Here is a 21,174-nt window from a genome sequence, read left to right on the forward strand (position 1 = left end):
ATCTCCATGACAACTGAACAAACTCTATCTACTTATGATGACCGAGAAATGTGACTGAAAGCTCTGGAAAGACATTTATTGATGGAAATTTACATTAAATTACACTATGACCAGCACAGGAACTGAAGCAAGGCCCAAGTGAGTTACCACTTCACCATATGTAAATCGACCAAACATTCAGATTTGTTATGGTCAAATTACTGAGGAACATAACCTACATATCACACACATGATCATATACTTTTGCAGTATATGATCATGTGTGATAGTTAAAATAAAAAGTTGGTGTTTCAAAATAACATAGAATAAAACATCTTTATTGACTAGAAAATGTACTTTATATATCATCATAAAAGGAGGTCTCGAAACAAAAAAGTCCAAACGCCAAACAAGTGCATTTTACAGAAGAGGATTAGGGCCACGTAAAAAAAGAAGTATCTGTGTTCTGAGCTCAATGTGGCCCTAATCCTCTTCCGTACATTTGTTCTCAAAAATATGCTTTGTTCATTTCAAAATTATAGCTTGTAATCTGTTCATTTCTGTTAGTTCTGTTTTCAACACTTAGTGTTAATATTTCTGGAAAAGCCCCAACTCATAGGCCTAAATACAAGACAGATGTCAGCCTGTAACAGACAACGAAGTTGTGAAAAGGTTAAAGATGTTGGGTTTTTGAAATTGTGTCATAGGCTACATTATTAAAACAGCTTTTTATTGCATTTCCTGTTTTGGGTCCTTCATGAATACGTCTCAGCGGGGAGTTCATGAGATTTAATATGTTCTTCATGTAGGCACTGCTTTAGGCTTCAGGGACATCCTGCTGTGCCAGTAGTCTGGATTGTCAAAAGATCTGTCAACAATGGCTGGTTCCCCAACCCCGACTCCAGCTCGCACTTTTACATAGGGTTCAAACCCAGAGCGATGTGCATCTGTGCCCCCTACTGCTCCCTCCTCTTGCCTCTGCATGTTCTGGTACTCCACTGCAAAGCAGTCCATGTCCTCATATTCATACGCCTCGCCCTCGTCCCGTCCCTGTACCTTCAGCTCTTTCCCTTCTTGAAGAGCTTGTCCTAGCTTCGGCTGTCTGTTTGTGTAATGATAGTTGGTGTCCTTCACATATTCATCCTCCTCCTTCTCCTCCTCCTCTCTGCCCATCCTTGCTGGTGTCAGAGGAGGAGGGGGAGGGTCATGTGCTGGAGGGCTTTCATCTTTTTCACCACCCCTGATGTCCATGTATTCATATTCAACTTCATTAGATCCCTGCTGCTCTGAATCAGAGTTTTGGGTGCTCCTTGCAGGACCTCCCCTGACCTCCACAGATAGCATGGTATCACCTGAGCATGCTGTCACTTGTGATGATACGGAGGTGGTGCGCTTCTTGTTCGGCCTTAACCAGTGGCTGCTGTGCCTGGATGAGACAGGTGTTACACACGTCTGCTTGTTCATATACTCATATTCTTCATCATCTGGGTCACCCAACAGGCTCGACGAATGAGACTTGCCCATCCTGGCTCGAGAGGAGAAAAGTAGGGTATCTGAAAAAAAAAAAAGACATAGTTGGAGGAAGGATGGCAGTGTTGTAGCTGTACAGCTTTTCAGTATAAGGGCACCTTTTTTTCTTGATGTTGTTTTTGACCTTTTGCCATCACATTTAATATAATATTGGGATGTTCATACACAACTTTGTGGCCTTTTTTGTAACACCATGACATATTTAAAGTTTTTAAAACAATTGTTAAATGTGATAATTATTTTTTAATATACCTTTTTCCCCTTTCTTATTTTCTTTCAAAGCAAAAATATAATATTGTAAGAACTAGAAATGTAACTTACACACTCTTGCAAGAAATTATTAAAAGGACTATTTTGACATATTGGGAAATCAAGCGTTTTTCTTTTCTTGTCTGGAGTTAGATGCGAAGATTGATACCACTCTCATGTTCTGTAATTATGAAGCTACCAGCTACCAGTTAGCTTAGCTTAGCACAAAGAGTGGAAATGGGGGGGAAACAACCAGCCTTGCTCTGTCCAAAAGTAATAAGCTCCACCTACCAGCACTTCTAAAGCTCACTAATTGTACAAAAACAGAAGTGTAAGAATGACATGTTGCTGTTTCACATGGGTTATGTGCAGGACTATGTCTTAGGCTGGACCCTTGATGTCCTGTAGTCTCCGCTAGTGACAATAATACTCCATGAAGTTACTGTGTAAGACCAAGAATTAGTTCGGCACATAACCCGTTGTTAAACCACAATGTGTCATTCTTACACTTTGTTTTTCTTATGAATCAAACATTTACATTTACATTTACTCATTTGGCAGACGCTTTTATCCAAAGCGACTTACATTTGAGAAAAAAAATACAAGCATCAACAAAACATGAAATACAGCACCCTACTGCATCAAACAAATTAGATACATGTTACTTAATGAGCCTTATAAAGTGCTGCTAGGTAGATTCTTTTTTTTTTTTACCTTTGAACAGGTATTATTTACAGAACAGAGTAAACATGAAAGTGTTATTGATCTGAAAAGAGCCTTAACCTGGAAGTGTTTCCTATTTTCCAGGAAAGGTTGTTAGGGTCATGTAATTTGACAATATTTCAATAGACAACATTTGTGAGTGATGCTCTCACCTCTCTCTGGGCTGTCTCCAGGAAGCACGTATCCATTCTGGTCCTCTTCCTCTATCTCTGGTGATGGAGTCTCTGGTGGCCCGCCAGACATGCTGTCCCTCTGCGACATGTAAGCACTGTCCTCACGATGACGTTGTCTTTTCAGGCTCCCTGCCAGAGAGAAGTCCTCACTCATCTCCAGCTCCACTGCTGGGCCGCATCCCTCTGAGCTCTCAGACACTGTGCGGGCTGAATTAAGTCGAGAGCGCGACTGCCACGTGGCCTGCACAAGACAAGTATTAATAAAATGACAAGGGTATGAATGTGCATTAGGGTGAGGTTATCTGATAATTATGCTCAGTTATACACATTGAATGTAAATAAAAAAATACGAAACAGTCTATATACAAAGTGGCTTAACACCACAAAAGCCTGTTTTAGCTACCTGTCCTGGGATATCAACACCTGGGGTCATAGGCAGGTATCCAGCCACACTTGATGAAGTAAGAACCACCTTTACAAGAAAAGACAGAAGTAAGATTTAGATCCAGGGTTGGCAGGACAGGCCTTTCCAGACATGTAAAAAAAATAATTAAAAAATTGACAAATTGAAGTGGTTGTAGGCCTATAGATATAGTGGTAGATAGATTGTCTTACTCTGTGAGTGTCCATCCTGGAGAGGCGACTGAGGCTCCTTGACTGAGAGAGGTAGTGGGGGGCTGGAGTTATACCCTCTACCATCCCCTCATCCACCTGGTCCACCAGATCTACGTCTAGGTCATCCAGGTCATCCAGGTCTGCACTCCGCTGGGCAAGCTCATCCGGAGCTGTGTCCTGTTGGCTGCAGTCCTCCTGGTGGACAGAGGTGAGACATGTATTAGCTTACTGCATGTTCGCTTTTATTGAAATAAACGGAATATTTCTGTCCACAATTTTAAAAAAGTGCTTTACAAATTGGGTTCAGACACACAGCCTTTCTTACTTTGATCACCAGGTAGCGAGGTGGGTCTCTGGCCATTCTGGTAAATTCATTTGCCAGCTCTTTGAATGTTGGACGGACATTCTCATCAATCATCCAACCTGGAAATTAAAAACAAGAGCCGTAGTTAGCCACCCAAATCTATGGAGTTGTTGATTCACAATAAAGAGCATCTGACTAACTGAAATGTAGTTAAATATAAACAAAACTAAGTGTACTGAGTGTACAGCTATGTTAGCAGAAGAGCTAACTGCTAAGTCACTACGCTACCATGTTCACAAACACCATGTTTACATGCTGATGCTTAGCAGGCATAATGTTTATACCATGTTCACTATCGTAGTTTAGTGTGTTAGCATGCTATAAACACAAAGAACAGTTGAGACTGCTGTCATTTTTGCTTGTATTTGGTCATAAACCAAAGAATGGACAAATGAAAAATATAATTATGTTTTTTGAATTTCATCCTGAGTGGGACATGTATGTTTGTACCAAATTTTGTGGCTATCAAACCAACAGTTGTCAAGACATTTCACTAAAAGTAGTCATGGTGGCACAAGGAGAAAAGTCAGGGGATCACCAAAGTACTTAATCGTCGGAACACCATGAAAATTTCATATCAGTGCATCCGAAAGTAATTAGGATAGTAATATATTTCAGTCTGGACCAAAGTGGTGAATCGAGCAACAGACCAACATTTCTATCCCTAGAGCCTAGCATGGCTAAAAATCATTATCACTGTACTACTGCTGCTATTTTCTAGGTCAGACCAGATGTAAAACAGGGATAGAAGACTTACACTTGACCATGACCATGTAAACATCAATGGTGCAAATTTGAGGCTGGGATAGACGCTCTCCCTTTTCCAGCAGGTCAGGAACTTCCTGTGGACGCATCGTGGTGTATGGCTCTGCCCCGTAAGACATCATCTCCCATACTGTCACACCTAAATGAAGGTGACAGATTTAGCGTGGTGTGAAACAGCACAACTGGTACTGCTGAAACATCGGCACCTCCACTGCAGTTTTCCTGAACACTCAATATAACCCAAACTGGGACTTGTAAGGTGGTTTAAAACTCACCATAACTCCAGACATCGCTCTGATGCGTGTATCTGCGAAACATGATGCTCTCTAAGGCCATCCATTTGATGGGCGCCTAAAAGACGTGAACAGAAAATGTCTCCGTTGAGTCCTTCAGTGAATGTGAGAAAACAGGAGCAACGTCTCACAGTGTGCAAAATACATTCATGTCAAAGGCTCTCGTAATGAACTTTGATCATTTTACTTGCTACGGACCTTGCCCTCATTGTAAAAGTACTTCTTGTCATCAGGGTAAAGCAGGTCTGCAATGCCGTAGTCTGTGATCTGGGCGGTGTAATTATTCTTCAGGAGCACATTTCTGGCGGCCAGGTTCCTGTGGACCACCCTGTTCTCCTCCAGGTAATACATACCCTGATGAGAAAGGACAACAATGCTTTTAAGTGCTTATAAATAGACTGAACAATGTGTAAATGTGTAAAAAGAAAGAAGTTTTTAAAAACACACAAACAAAAAGGTTGGCCCTTTACCTTTGCAATTTGAACACACCAGTTGAGCAGCCTCTGTGGGCTGAGTTTGTTCTTGCAGTTCTTGACGTGCTCCAGCAGGGAGCCCTGAGTGCTGAGCTGGGTGACGAGCTGCAGGCTGTCACCGGGACAGATACCCAGTGTCCTGACAATGTTAATGTGGTTCAAGCTTCCCATCTTCATCATGTGCTGCAGTAAACATTTAGGTTCAGTCATTAAGGATAAAAAAAAAAAGAAGTCAACCTGCATGTTTAAAAGTTCTTTTAAGTATCAAATATTCACTTCTTATAGGTTCTGAAATGTTGGATTGTTTCTTCACGCAGGAATGCAGCTGTTGTCAGGTTGGAAAATAATCATCATGTTGCCAATACATTTCTAAGTATGCTACTTCTATGGGGGCTGCAAAGCTATGAGGATGCAATAGTGCGCCAGGAAAGTCGTGAATTTAGCTATGCTGTGAAAATTAGTATTTCTGACATAATTCACATACAGATCAACAGCAGAGAAATGCTACAGGAGTGATTTGGGATGTTTCTTTAGATACGTTTTTGCATGACTCCGAGTTGCCAAAAGAATCCATTGCAACTTCTGTGAATCCAAGTTGACTCCGCAAAGTAGCAAGCTATAAACCCTTCAGAGCTATGTTCAGGCCAACCGTCAGTGAGTATTTAATATGCAGAAGATCCATTCCCTTAGGTCAAGTTTCTTACATCTGTCACCTCACGGAAGGTCTGCCATCCAGTGCGACCATGAATCGTCTTTATGGCCACAGGAAGCTTCACTGTATCACCCTCAGGAATCCAAATGCCCTGTAAGAAATAGAGACAAGTTCATAATTTGTTAAATGAATATCAAATGTGCAAGGAGGAGGACTGTGTAGACAACTGCCACAATCACCACTACCTTATGGACGGATCCAAAAACTCCGTTACCCAGGAGCTTTATCTTACGCAGCTCTGTGGGCTTCAGGAGCCGAGCGTGAACTTCAGTTCCTTTCTCTCCAGGATCCAGAGGCTCAAAACTCTTTAGGAGCACAGATTATTATGTTAAAACAAACTTAGCTGAAGCAAAACAGCATCGTGAAGACATCATACTCTGACTGACCTGTCCACTCTCTATGTATCTCCTCATAGCTCGCTTGCGGCGAATGGCGAGGCCTCGGCGGTACAGAACAGTCAGCACGAAGACAGAGAAAGAAACGAAAAGAAGGGCAATCACACCCAGTACGATGGCTGTGGTCGCTTGTCTAATGACAGATGGAAAAAAGGAAGATATGTCACGTTGTCAGCACTGCTGAATCAAAATGTCTAAAATATTTAAAACATGTCAGATTTAGAGGAGCGACTTACCCTGAAATGTACCGGGATGACCCCTCACAGTCTCTAATTCCTGGACCGTAGCACCTAAACACGAAAAACAGAAAAGAGATACATTTGAAATAAACACAGACATACGATTGAATACACGCTCAGAGGGCTCTACTCATTCTTTACCCTTGGGTACAGTTGATGTGACACGGTTCACAGTGGCCTTGCTTGTTGGCGTATTTAAAGATAATTTCGTCCCCTCCCATCACACCCTCAGGACACGAGGAGACACAGTGTGGACCGTCCTGCAGGCTGGCACACGCTACACACTGATCTGCTCCCTGAGAAGGAGGATGGACGGTTTAGTTGAAAGACAAAAGCAAAGCAAAGAGAAAGAAATGGTTCAAAGTCAAATGGAGTATAATTATATCTACTGTAATGCCATTAGGTGGCAGCAACACACCCAAAGAAAAAAGAGAAAATCCTACCGGGCCTGTGCATGTCTCCTTCCCTGCCTGCACCTTACACTCAGGGTGACAGGGCATACACTCCCCTGATGAAGCAGCAAACTCCCTCCTCTCCCTGCATTCAGGGAAAGAGTTATTCACTTTCAAAATCTTTCAACAGACTGCAGATAAGATTGAAACACTCTGGAGGGCAACGCCACAGCAAACATTACTCACACAAAGGCAAACACTGTGAATGTTATTATTCATATTTTTAGTTGTTTTATGAAGACTGACCCGGTTAAGAACATGCAGTCTGGCACGCACGTTCCTCCCCTGCTGTATTTCTTACAGGACAGACACTGGTTTGGCCCCGGACCCCAGCAGCCATCAGAGGAGCAAAGGGGGTCGCAAACATGGCCCTCTTTAACTACAGACACACAAAAGAAAATAACTTATTGTATCGTCATCAACTCTGACAAGGGAGCTGGTTAAAAATGATCGTCAGCCTCACTCACCACACTGATCTCTTGGTCTGTTCTCCTTGACGACAGGGGTCTGGCGTCGCTGCGGGCGGGAGCTGCTGCTGCTCAAGATCCGTGTCCAGTTGACAGTGTCATGGTAGCAGAGCTTCTTGTTTCCTGTGATGTAAATGCCGCCGTCGCTTATTTGTCGCAGGGAACGTAACCCCAGGGATGTCAAAGAGGAGATCTTCATCACCAGAAGGGAGTAGCCCCTGAAATAGCAGCCAGTGAATAGATGTGTGAGAAATGAATTCTTGCCAATATTTCTATGGAAGTAAAGAAAGGCTTAATAATTTGTAGTATTAATAGTATTTTGCTTTGAAAACCATTTGTGAGGTTTGAATTCTTTCGAAATTCACAGAAGGTGATTTCAAGTTTTTTCTAATTCAACATATTAAGTATAATTTTTCAAAGGTTCACAAATTCAGATTAGAAATACAAATTTCAGATATTCAAGTTGCTCAGATTCAGTTGGTCATTTTCAGATTCAAGTATCCAGGTGCTCATCTGAACTTCTATTAGATCACATCAGTGACTCAGTGACAGAATACAAACTAATCTAATAAAGGTTTGATTTTAATCAGAATCTGTTGCATAAGTAGGTAGCCTGAGTGTTTAAGTTCAAATTTATCATTAACAATACTGAATTTCACCAATTCAACTTGATCATCAAAGATTTTTTTGACTTAAATTAAATTCAGTGGAGGCTTATATTTCTTGTCTGAATTGGGGAACATTATACCTCTCATTGCATTGCTTGTGATTAAGTACTAGAGATTTCAAAGAGGAATACAAACCAGACAAATTAATGTAAATTGTTTTCATTGTAAAATATTTCAATGCTACAGTATGAACAGAGGTATTTCAATTTCAACATTACTTAAGTAGTCAGTAGTGCTTCAATTTCACAATCAGGTTGCTTGTTCAGTTGCTTGTAAGATCATCTTGACCTTTCATTGCTTCCATAAAATACAACCAGAATACCCATCAAAAATCACAAAAACATGCGAGAAAGCAATGTGAACTCATTAAAGAGCTGTGCCCACCACCAACTCAATCACACAACCCCAGTCCTGAAAATAATAATATCTAAACCAAGAAAAAGGATGTCAGACTGAGATGTCAAACATGAAGAGGCAGATGCAGGTGGGCATGTGAAATATTTACTGTACCTTCTAGAGCTCACTCCTCTAAATGGGGTAAAAAATGACATATAACATGGGGGAAAAAGAGATACAAGACACAAAAACACACAATGAGATTCATACCAGTGAACATTTAGTCTGAAATGCAGATGCAACAACATGATAGTCACGTGACCTTAGTTGATTAGAGAAACAAAAACAAAGTTGTAACAAAGAGGGGGGAAAAAACAACTTCTCACTTGTAAAGTGTTCTGCCCTGAATTGTTTGGAGGTTGGAGAAGACTGACAGGTCTGACATGTTTTTTGGCCATGACTGGATACTGAGGATGTCTAAAATTGGAGACATGGTGTTTCAGAGGCCTTAACCAGACTGCAAATACTGTGATGTGGTATTGAAAACAAACAAACACACACACCTGTTATCTCCCTCACAGTGTTGAAGATTTTCAGTTTTTCTGGATCGAGGGCTGGAACACCATTGTACTCGTCACTTTGAACAGTGCAAGAAGAGGAAAATATAAAGGCCTAATGCAAAAATCGTCCATAAAGCACAGATATAAATACTTGTTAACATACTAAATACGATAAAAGCTCTGTTGTATTCTGTAAAAGTGAATGTAATGACTATTATGAGTTTACCCTTTGATCCCAGTCACCAGGAAATGCAGACTGCCCTGGATTGTTGTGCAGTTTATGAAACTGTCGATGTTTAGAGCATCGACAGTCTGTCTGGTTGGACTTCCTGTGCCGTGGCAAGCTGAGTGGAAGGTGAAGAACAGGGGGAAGTAAAAGGTTAAAAACATGTTAAGTCAGTTAATCAACAGTCAGCGGTGGAAAGTACATGAATAAATTGAATAAACTGTACTTAAGTTCCATTTTATGCTACTTTATTCAACTACTTTTTATAGGGGTTATTTCCTCCAATATGTTTTTTTTTTTACAGCTATAGTTACTTTGCAGTTCTATTAGGCAGCTTACACATTAATGCATGAGAAATAACATGATTGATAACTTTTTAACCGTACTTCTGTGCTTTAATGAAGTGACATTTTGAATGAAGAACTTTTACTTGCAACAGAATATTTTTCTGTTGTGGTTTTACAACTTTTTCTCCAGTAAAAGATAGTTCTTCAACCACTGTTGACCATAGTGGGAGGCGGTCAACTTATCTCAACTCTCATTTGCATAAAACAACTGTCTTAAATGAATTGTGAAGCAGTACTTAAAACTGGGGTAGGTAATGCTGGAGAAACCAGCATGAGGCAGCTAGATTTTGAAAGTATACAACTGAAAAATCCCACCACTTCCTTTAGAGCCACTCCCCCAAAACAAATTTTATGCACAGTGAGTGCACGGGCAGAGTGCGCACAGGTAGAGAGGCAGGTAGAGCAGACAGTCATTTCAGTCCTGTGATAGCCACAGTGAATTTTTATTTTTGTGTTAGAGAATTTGATTAATTGATTCCTCTTATGATGTAAAGAGAATTTCAACAAATATAACAGAAAATGCTTCTGAAGATTGACTACCACAGCTTTAAATACCTTTTGGACAGAGGCCTCCACAGGGTTCACATCTTTTCATGCCATTTTTCTCCACCTCCATTTTATCAGAAGGGCAACTGCTCACACATGAACTGCCATCCACCAGAAAGTTTGCTGTAAAAAAAATAAAAACAACATAGAAACGGCTCAGATAAATGACTTAAACAACCCTAACCCCCCCACCGGCAATAAACGCTGAGTTTGTATAAACATGTGGGTTTAAGGCAGCTTGTGGGGGACTCACTGGGACATTGGGCCACGCAGATGGAGCCATACTGGTACTTGGCATTGGGGTTGGGCTCCAGTTTGAATGTGTGCTTGTTGTAGATGAGGGTCTGGGGACACAGAGGCACGCAGGAGCCAGAGTTGTTGAAGTTCCTGCAAGCCTGTAAAAAGCAACATACAGACCAGTAAGCAACACAGCTTATAGATTAGTTTTGTGTATTTAATTCTATGATAGACCTTTTTTTACAGCGGACATGTTGACTTGTCATGGCAGTTAAAGCCCAGGTGTTGGTAATAGCATTACACAGTGTGGCACAACACCTGGATCCTGAAACTGAAGCAGCTAAATGGAATTTGGCCATCATTAATTTTGAAATTTACACCTGGGCTTTAACTACTGCGACGTGTGAAAATGCCCTCTGTGTTAAAAGGTATTTGGAAGCAGGAGACTCACAAAACAGTCTGTGTCCAGGGGTCCAGTGCAGCCTCCAGCACACTCAATGTGACAACACTCGCTCGGGCTGCTGCCAAAGCATCGGCCGTTACACTGAGGGGCACACACGGTCTTTGTCACTGAAAGAAGGATAAGAGAAATTTGGTAATCCATGGCAGGTTCCCAAACATTTTTAACTCAAAGAAGCCCTTCAGTGATTTTTCTCATACAACATCCAAACAGTTTTACCTTTTTCAACTAAAAATGACACCATGGGGTTATGTTGTACGAATGTATTTTAAATGACATAACAAATCAAACAATTGATGCACAATATGTGACACATTTTAATGTCATGTTATTTATGTGGATTTGAGAATAAATACTTAGGGTTGAGGGTTAAGGTTGAGGGTTGAGATGTAGGCTATCAGCATTTCTTTCAGCTCTATACACAGAGCAAATCTTGCCATTGCTTGCTCTGACAGTGGATGTTTCTGACTGCTGCGTGCTTGTGAAACTCATCTGCCAGACAGCAACTGAATATTTAGCAGGGTTTGATAATTTGGTCATTTCAGCGTTCATTTCTTATTTCTTCTGTTTTGATGTTTGATAAGTTAACATAAAATGTAGTTACATGTAAATGTTGTTTTATGTGGTGAAACATTATTGAAGATGGAAAAAAAAATAGATTAGATAAAAAATAAATAAATAGAAAAATAGAATCCACAAATCAAAAACAAAGCACCCTTGTTAGCGTGGGAACCAGCGCGTTGCAGAAGTGAGTTGATGAATGGGAAATAAAGGGAAGCTGATGTTACTCACAGATCTGGCACGTGTCATTTCCCGGACCCCAACATGGAAGCTCTCCACATGCTTTGTTACAAGGCTCTAAGATAGAATTTTATCAATGTATCAGTAGATGCATTTTTACACTGTAAAGCAGATTTTTAAGTCTGGCATTAAAATAGAAGGTAAATGAGAATCACATGTGTAATTATCATTCTTTCCACTCACTTTCAGGCCCATTGCCCTCGACCATAATATGAGTCGTTCCGTCCTTCACTATGTCTAGCCAGTTCACCTGTGGAGCATAGCTCAGGTACTTGTTCTGGATGATCTTGACTCCTCCCTGTAGTATCTCTGTGTGCGGCACACATGCATTTAAAAGGGGAAACACAATTAGAAAAAGCAAGCCCAAACAGGCCCATGACTCATCTTATGAAAATCTTCCATTCACGCTTTACTACAGTACATACGAACTCAGTATAACGTGCTGGAGCTCATATTACACTGGCGGTTGAGCTGTTGAGCACATGAGACATTCCAGGGACTTCACATCACTGTGACTACACACACCACTGGTCGCTGAGGACCAGTACTCTGAAGGTGTGGCTGTACTGTGTGGGTGTGGGAGCTCCAACAGTAACAGAGTGTCACATCCAGCAAGAGCTCTTATCTGCACCACTCCAGCCTCCCACATTTAAACACACTAACTGAGTGATTTCCTGTGTACCTGTAAGGTGTGTCAGGCCCAGTTCTTGTAGGCCATAATGTCCGTCCTTCTGGTAGTTGAGCATCACAGCCAAAGCGTACTGGTCCTCATATAGTGTGGTGCCTCTGATGACGCGCAGGTGGTCCAGAGGCAAGCGGCTGAACTCGTTGACGGCAAACAGGATGTAGCCTGTCACCTCTCTGATAGACTGCAGGGTTAAAAGATTTATGAGAAAGAGAAATTAAAGGAAATTTATCTGCTTTTGTTTGTGGCGATGGCTAACAGTGATGTTATCAGTCACAACCTGGCGGTAGAGAGACATGTTTTGCTTATGAAGTTAGTCACCGTGTCTGTAGTGCAGTGATTCACTGATGGGGGACATAAATGAGCTCATTGTGCATTTGAGACAGAAACATTATTCACTATAGACAGTGAGAGACAGCTTGTTTGTGGCTTTTGGTGAAACCTCAGATGTGGGATTGTTCCTGGCATCAGGTTGATCCACGTCCTTGTCTAGACTGGTTACCATGCAGTTCTTCTCTGTGACATACTGCAGTTCTGCCAGTGCTTTTAATCTGCTCTCAATACACCTGTTGGTGTGATGCATCCACGTCTGTTCAAAGCCTTACCTGCAGGAAGGAGAAGTCTCTATTGTGATCCATCATGGTAATCTCAAGGTTGCCCATCACAATCTCACAGCCAGTGTACATCTCCTTCATCAGGTTGTACTGGAGCTCTGAATTTCCCGTCGTGCTCAGTACATTCTGGGTGCCGGAACAGACGACCACTGGAAAAGTAAAGAATGAAGTCTTGTTAAAGGGTGTCTTTAATGTTGGTATTTTAAGATTGTTGTATGTTGTGTATGATAGGTACACAGATTTAAAGGAATAAGACTGATTATAGTCTGAATTTGTCTTACACAAATGCCATGACCAAAAACAAGTGTTGGATGTGTAGCCAAAAACCTGGTTTAGCTTATGCCTCCACTGTTCTAAAAAAAATATTATAAACATGAGCCACACTGTTACACAGTCCCTTCATTACAATGAACATGGGCACTGCAGTTTTTGTTATATTGTCCTGCTGCTGTAATTACTCACTACCACACCAAGTGTATTACTCCGCAGCTGAACATAGTCCCCAACAAATACACGATTTACTCCTGTATGAGTAAAGTTTGTTAAAAACCACCTGCACAGCTCATTCGGGAAATTATTTAGACTTTTTCTAATAATATGAGACCATGGTTTTGCTCCAGAAGTAAGAAAACCTCATTCAAAATTTCACTGACATTTGTAAATACACTAAAATCCAGCCTTGGATTTTTATGTTCTACAGAGAAAGAGCCCTGACATATGCAGAGAGCCACACGAGATATGTTTCGATAGGATGGTACTTTTTTGCAAATGAAATTTCGTTTATTAAATTTTCATGTTTTTAGCTGCCTTTTATGGACGCTATTTCCCATAAGCCCTAGACCATCGCGGGTTGAAGTCTCAGCTCGACAAAAGAGGAGTTCATGAGCGACTCGAGGGTCTGTAATAACAGCGGGACAGTAACAGAGAGAAGTTTTTAGACAGATTACAACTAGAAAGAGAGCGGTGGTGAGTTTTGTGGATATGGACCAAACCAAGTTATGATAACATGCCACACTGCCTCACTGGTACATTTTCATGGGACCTGTATTTTTCTGTGTTCACAAATATGATGACAATATGATTCTTAATAGCAACTGCTGCAGTGGATGCAGATTTTCTTATGGACAGTAAACCCCAGCAACACGCTTCATTTTTTCAGAAAGGCAGATGAAATGCTGAATAAGAGGTTGCATGGAGTTACAGCGGCTAGGGGCACAGAGGCCAGCCTGGCTCTCCATATTTGGGACCCACTTGTCCCTCAGTATGAATCAGTGGCCTTGGGTCAGACTGTGGAAGTTAAGAAAAAAGAGATAGACTAACACATGGTTGGTTTTAATCTTTTCATGGGATTTGTCGTCAATAGGAAAAATACAGAATAACGCCAGCTTTATCCTTTAACAAGCATTCTTTCACTCATTGCATTTTCACAGAATTTCCTTTTACAGTTTTGTGTATCACAAGTCAGTTATCAGCAGTATATATCTGCATCTATGCATTGGGGGTAAGAAAGGCATATAGGACAACAAAAGTTTTTAAAAAACATTCACTGATGTTCACGCACTGGTTTCACAATACAAATAATACTTTGCATTTTCTATTAAATAATTAATGAGGGAACATCATAAGCCTCAGAAAGGGTGTTTCGTGCCACTTAATGCAAGCCACTGTGTTCTGCTCACACAATATCAATGAATGTACTGTAACAGCGTGAAACAAGCTGAGGATTGTACACAGGGCATGTCCTTCTCTGAGACAAACATACAAGGCCTTGTTTATGGTCTGTGGGAGTTTAGCCATTCTGCGTCACTTGAAGGCTGCTTTGCTATTCAAATGTCAGACAGGAGAGAAGCAGCAGGGAGAAAATGAAAGAAAGGGAAGGACAGAGGATTAAACCATGATTATTGACCTCAATGTCGCCTAGGAATCAAAACTTTGCACAAAAACACGATATTTTAAATCATGTTGAGCTTCAAACTTCTAGGCAGCACATTGGTGAAGGGTCTGCTTCAACTTGATAATGATCTCACACACAAAGCAAGATCTATAAAGATATGGTTTCCCCCAGTTTGGTGTGGAAAAGCTTGACTGACCTGCACCCATCCAACACCTCTGGGATGAATAGGAAACCTGACTGCAAGTCAGGCCTTATCACCCAACATCAGTCCCCAACCTCACTACTAACTTGTGGTATTGTGGCTGAATGGGAGCAAAATCACTGCAACCAGTCTCCAAAATCTTGTGGACAGCCTTCCTAGAAAAGTGAAGGCTTTTATAGCAGCTCATCAATCCCCAGTGTTCAATAATTATATGCATGTAACGTTTGAACATCCATGTACTTTAGGCCATGAAGTGCCATCTGCAATTTCAAAGACATTACTCACTTTACCCATGTCCTTTTAGCGAGCCATGTGGATACTTTTGGTTATATTTATCAATATTTTGTGACATCTGCCTTTAACATTTCTGCCTCTACAGCAGAGGTGAATGAAGTTTCATTTGTAGTGGTCACAGCATTGGGAAATTAAATAAAAAGACATTAACAAAAACAGAAATAGTGTGAACAGATTTCATTCAGGGACTATTTCTTCTTTAGACTATAGTTCCAAGGAGTAATTAGGAACCTGTTTCTGGAAAGACATGTTGCTGTTGATTTTTTAAAATATCTAATTCTCCTCTATGTTATTGGGGTGGTGACAGAAATCTCAAAGATGAATGCCTCAATGTCCCAGTGAATACAACAACAACTATTTGCTTGGCCACTAGAGGTAATAGTGAACTGACCCTTTAAACTCAGTCCATGCATGATCATGACCCAGTCAACTGTGACTGTTTGTTTACTATTTTGTGGAAAAGAAATCTCTACCACGTACTTGTTATTGATTTTGTTGGAGTTGTGTTAAACCACGCTCACACCCAGGTCACACACATGAATGATGAAGTATGTTCAAAACACATTCCATCTACTGACATCAGATTCAAAATGGAGCCCAGCAGAACAACAGGATCAACAAGGGCATAAAAACGCTAATGATTATTAACCTCAGTCAAAGCACAGTGAGAGAGAGAGAGAGAGAGAGAGAGAGAGAGAGAACGTCCATAAAGCCAGTGAAATTTTCAATCTGTTGAGCAACACAAACACAATTCACACTCAGTGTCATCAGAGTGGAAGCCAGAGGCTCAGAGGAGGATATGTGTAAAGGTTTTGATGTCTTCAAGCCAAAACTGTCTGCATGGCCAGTGGGAAGTGGAGAATATGTTTTTATTGTGATTTGGGTGAACTGACCCTTTAATGGTTATCGCTATTGATTTTACACACCATTTCATTCATCAGGGAGATGACTACTCAGCCTGTGGAAACAGTTGTATAATGCCTGCTGTGGCTTTGGAGAAAGTTTCTTGAAGTCTGAGAAAATAACCCTAATGATGTCACCAGTTCATGGCGTTTGAAAGACCTGAGCATTTACCAGGCGGACAGGGTCTAATGGTGCATTCACGCAATGTCAGAAGAATGGGAAGAGAAAGAAAACCTCCAGCTATTCTGAGCTTTCATGCATTATTCCCAGATGGCTGCCAATCACACAGGATCAATATGCTAAATTAGCTATTTCAACATTTGTAGGGGTAGATGCAAGCACACACTGTATAGCTCCCTTTTAATTAGGTCAATCAACTGTATCCACGTTAAATGAATATTTCAACATTTTGAGGAAAAGAACTGTGTAGCAAAGGGCAAGAAAAGTCACCCTACCCGAATATGAACACAGGTCTACAGGGTACCAAATATAATAAGAGCCATTGTCATTGGTATGACAGTCTGAGCGCATTCTCAACTGCAGTGACAGTACTCCATCACACTGCCTTCCCCTTTGGGAAGCGCACCCATGAGCTTTACGCACACAGGCATCCCTCACAGATCTGCCAACCGTACTTCTTACTGTTCACACACTGGGCCCACCTCAGATGACGTCACAGCAAGCCATCCCACTTCTGACAACATAAGCATCTTTGACCAGAACACATGTTTAGTACCCTGTAGACCCGTGTTCGAATATGAAGATAAAGCCAAAGCCTGTTAGCTTAGTGCAAAGACTGGAAACGGGGAAACAGTTAGCCTAGCTCTGTCTGAGGGTAATTGAATCTTTCTACTAGCACCTTTAACGCCTACTAATTAACACCTTATATATTTATCGGTTTTACGGTGGGTTATGAGTCTGACTCTTTCTTTTCTCTGAGCAGTTTCCAGGCAATCAGTGAAGACTCCTGGATGTTGCTGCTCCCGGCCAAAATGGTAAACTAATCCTTTAATATGATGCAACTGTCAGGAATTTTGGCTGATTAAAAGCCATTCAATTAAAATTATGTCAATTTTATTAGCTGTCCAAGGGTGAAGCTTTTTATCTACCCCACCTTTGTCAAGCCCTAAAGTGCTATCAGTGGATGACTTGAGCTGTTGACTCTACACAGTTTGAATTGCCTGTTGGGAAATACTTCGAACATCTGCGCTCAAACCTTCAAGGACTTTCCACACGTTTCGGTATGTACAGTACGCATGTAGGACAAACACAACCCACTCTAAAGGGAGACAAACCGGTGTACATGCAATACAGTATGTGACAAAATGGCATGCAGCCATTCAGCTGTGGAAGCTGGAAATCTCAACAGGCTGAGTGGGTTCTCTCTGTCAATGGAGGACTTTCAGTGTTGGCAGATGGATGATGGAGAAAAAAAGGAATGGGGTGGAGGGTTTAGAGTCAATACACATTAACACACACACATGCACACAATGGTTCTATTTTGAAAGAGTGCAGTGTGAAGTGTCGTAGTGCATCAAGATGTGCAGCCAAACCTCTATGTGTCTGCACTGACACTTTACTGTCTGTGTGTCTCCTCACTCTTTACTAACACTGCACTTTGTCTATATATCCCATCGCTAACTATCATATACTGCACATGAACTGAAAGCAAAATGGTGTCATTGTCCTTGGCACACAAACCTAAAGCGTAACCTAACACATGACGAAAACACAACACGGATCAGGTTCCGCTGTTTTTTTTTTTCATTTGTCTGTTACCAAGGTTTCAATACTCGAAAAGAAGAGAGGGAGGGAAAGAAAAGAAAAGAGGGAGGAGGAGATAAACAAGCTCAATAAAGCGAATGAGACTATGACTGAGGTAAACAGAAACTTGGCACAGGATGGCCAAAGATTACTGCATACCTGACAAGTGAGTGCACACACACACGCACACACACACACACACACACACAAAGACAGACACCTGAACACATTAACTATTTCATTTCATGGTGCATTCACTGGTTCACAGCCAGAGGTTGTGTACAAATAAACTGGAAGATTGATCTGTGTTTCTACTGTGCAGGACCGCTGCTTCAGACTTTACAAACAGACTGAGGCCGATGCGGAGAGTTGCCTAACGTTATGCTTTGGCAACAGGAGTGACAGCATATTTGCTTTTTGACACATCTGTTATTTGGATGTCACACCAGCAAAAAGTACAGAGACAATTTAAAGTGACACCATGAACTGTTGTTTAATTGAAAGATATGATAAACTTTCAAATGATATATCAAATAAATGATATGATCAAACTTTACACTGACTAGCTGGGCCCCTCAGATACATCACATATTTAACATTTGAGAGATTAAACTGACGTATGCACTATTTTGTCATGATGATGATATTTGTGGAATTAATATTCACTTAAAAACTCACAACGGCTGTATTTGAAAATGCAGGTGCTACAAGTTGGCAAATACCAGTGTTTGTGTAACGTGTCCCTCTTTTGCTTCATACAAATATGCAAAAAGCATTTTTTCTTAATAATCAAACCTGTGCTTCTTGCAGAAAAGTGCAGCAAGGTCCTAAAACGTCAGTTGGTTTTAAAAGAAACCCTGAACACACAACACAACTATATTGTTCTATTTTCACTGGCCAGTTAACCTCATTTATTACAATTGATTTGTGCTTACAAAGGTCGATGTCCAGGTCCAACTTTCTGGTTCAACGTAACAACAACAACCTCTTTCATAACTGCGTGGTTACTGCATAACAACAACTGTCTTAAAGACCACAAACAGATACTGTTTTGACATAAAAATATACTTCTGAAATTCTTGAAATGTCATTAGTTTAAACATTTCCAAGGATTTGACCAGCAGAAGTAACTCTGACCAAAACAATTGTTTCAAACCCAAGGTTAGCATCAGTACTCCTCTTCAATGTAAAGAATGTCTGTGTAATGTAACATTAAGTGCACACCCAGTTATCATGGTTTAGTATGTAACATGAGCATCAGCATGCCTAAAAGATTATCATGTTTACATTGTTTTTTCTCAAATTCTTAGAGCCACTTGATTCACATGCAGCAAGGGGGCAGCAACAAGTGCACGAGGTCAAAGTTTCTGGGATTTAAAGTTTTGCACTTTTTTACTTCACTACATTTATTTGAGTCATCCTTGAAAGAGGTGAAATAATCAGTTGATCAATCGATCAGTCCATCAACAGAAAATTCACCAGCAACTGTTTTGAAAATCGGTTTATCATTTTTCAAGCAAACACGCAAAACGTTGCCAAGTTCCAGCTTCGCAATTGTGAGGGTTTGTCGCTTTTCTTGTGATAGTAGATGGAATATCTTTGCATTTTGGACTGATTTAAAATGACGAATTTGGCTCTGGGAAAATATGATTGGCTTTTTTCACTATTTTCAAACTAAACGACCAAACAATGAATCTATTAATCTATAAAACTGGCAGATTATAATATAAATACTCATTAGTTGCAAACTTAGTTACTTTGAAGATTAGGATTTTTCACATTTCTTGATTCACCAGGACAAGCAGTTAAAATTTGCATCACTTCAACCAGCTACAACATTAAAATGCTGCTTTACACATAGACGATAATCCTATAACATATCTAGGCAATATAATAACTGTGATAGGGGCCATTGTGCTACCCACCAGAAACATTTAGTTGCTAAAATTGATGTACTTTTATTACTCTGTAACTATTTGTAACATTGTGGTGTTGCTGCTGGTCTCCCATCACTGAGTACAGTGAGAAAATGGAGCATAAGAGTTAAGTTTTCCAGTGTAAAGGACAGGTCTGTTGGGCGGACTGTGGTTGTCAGTCAACAGGCGGTGAAAGGTTGGGCTCCTCTGTCGCAAACCTTGAAACAATTGAGACAAACATGATAAAGCACACACAGAGTCGTGGGAGAGGTGCGGGTGACTCACAGCAAACAAGTTTTACGTGTGCGGAACAGGTTCTGGTGTCTGGGGTTTGTAAGGTGGGACAGGTGTTTCCTACATCATCGCAGTGAGCAGCTCTAATCCAGGTGTTCAGAGGGATTTGTAAAAAGTACACCGCAAATGTTGCTGGATGTTCTGGGTTACTCGAGTTTAACAAGCGATGGGTCGGCAGAAAAGTTGATCGCGCGCGCGCGCGCGTGTGTTTGTGTGTGTGTCTTTGAGCCCACCTCCTTGTGTCTGCGCGCCGCAGAGTTGAAGAGCACACAGCAGCAGGACGCAAAGCACCTGCTGCACCTTCCTCATGAAGGGGGCCATCCTCTCTCAAATGTCGAAGCTGGTGACGTTTCAAACAAACATGGGCATCATATCAGTAAGACGAAATTGGTCCTGTTCTCGTCAAAAATCGTCCTCGGTCGTTTCGATCCGAGAGAGTCCATTTAGAAGAAGTGGTTACGTTAATCCAGAGTGTCCGGCGCTTAAAATTCCTTTCCTTCGCTTTTCTTCTAGTTGTCAAATGAAGGAGTAAATCCGCCCTGTAGTAGAAACCTGTTTGTGTTTGTCATTTATCTGAGCCGCAACTTTACAGGCTTCCAGCTCCGGTCTGTGTGAGAGGAATCACTACAGCTCAGTGATTGGAGCGCGGGGCAGAGCCAATCAACGGCAGGAGCGCCTGTTTATCTGGCACTGATTTATGTGGGAGGGCCCTGCCTGCGGCCTTAGCACTACACAGAACACGGAATTGCTTTTAAAACCTGGAAACCCGATGGGAACCTTGAACACGCCTCGAACGGTGCATTAGCACCTGCTGTAAGTTTCCTTTTGTCACACACATATGGGAAAATATGAAGATGATTCTTGTCATGAAAAACATGGATGGATGCATTCAGTAGTTTGGATGTGGGAGGCTTTGGGTGTTTTGAATTTGCAAAACAAAAGTTAGCCTACAAAGTGCTTCACAATAAAATCATTATATTAAACAGACAGGACAAGAG

General features: G+C 41.1%; 1 protein-coding gene across 1 annotated transcript; it reads right to left on the reverse strand.

The window, feature by feature from the left end:
- Positions 1-51: 51 nt before the first annotated feature.
- On the reverse strand, positions 52-20,825 carry erbb3a (erb-b2 receptor tyrosine kinase 3a). Its single transcript, XM_038697759.1, has 29 exons — positions 20,410-20,825; positions 12,901-13,058; positions 12,293-12,479; positions 11,794-11,919; positions 11,602-11,667; positions 10,801-10,919; positions 10,366-10,507; positions 10,122-10,235; positions 9,220-9,337; positions 8,997-9,070; positions 8,820-8,910; positions 8,608-8,625; positions 7,430-7,647; positions 7,209-7,341; positions 6,954-7,047; positions 6,652-6,806; positions 6,508-6,561; positions 6,263-6,404; positions 6,062-6,181; positions 5,869-5,967; positions 5,162-5,347; positions 4,890-5,045; positions 4,674-4,749; positions 4,391-4,537; positions 3,595-3,692; positions 3,270-3,464; positions 3,058-3,126; positions 2,634-2,895; positions 52-1,532 (listed from the first exon to the last, which is right to left on the reverse strand). Exons 1-29 carry the CDS (start codon positions 20,495-20,497, stop codon positions 781-783), a joined length of 4,257 nt encoding a protein of 1,418 aa, XP_038553687.1. The 5' UTR covers positions 20,498-20,825; the 3' UTR covers positions 52-780.
- Positions 20,826-21,174: the final 349 nt, after the last annotated feature.

This window comes from Micropterus salmoides, unplaced genomic scaffold (genome assembly GCF_014851395.1).
Source record: "Micropterus salmoides isolate LMB-PRFRI ecotype aquatic unplaced genomic scaffold, ASM1485139v1 Ms_hic_scaffold_4, whole genome shotgun sequence".
NCBI classification, from domain to species: Eukaryota; Metazoa; Chordata; class Actinopteri; order Centrarchiformes; family Centrarchidae; genus Micropterus; species Micropterus salmoides.

What these genes read in the sequence shown, in the direction of transcription:
- erbb3a (XM_038697759.1), bottom strand. Translation starts at nt 20,497, where the DNA reads ATGGCCCCCTTCATGAGGAAGGTGCAGCAGGTGCTTTGCGTCCTGCTG. An exon ending in TGGAGGCCTCTGTCCAAAAG is followed by an intron (nt 9,338 to 10,121) that starts GTATTTAAAGCT and finishes CCTTCCACTCAG; the next exon opens with CTTGCCACGGCACAGGAAGT. An exon ending in CAGACCAAGAGATCAGTGTG is followed by an intron (nt 7,342 to 7,429) that starts GTGAGTGAGGCT and finishes GTGTGTCTGTAG; the next exon opens with TTAAAGAGGGCCATGTTTGC.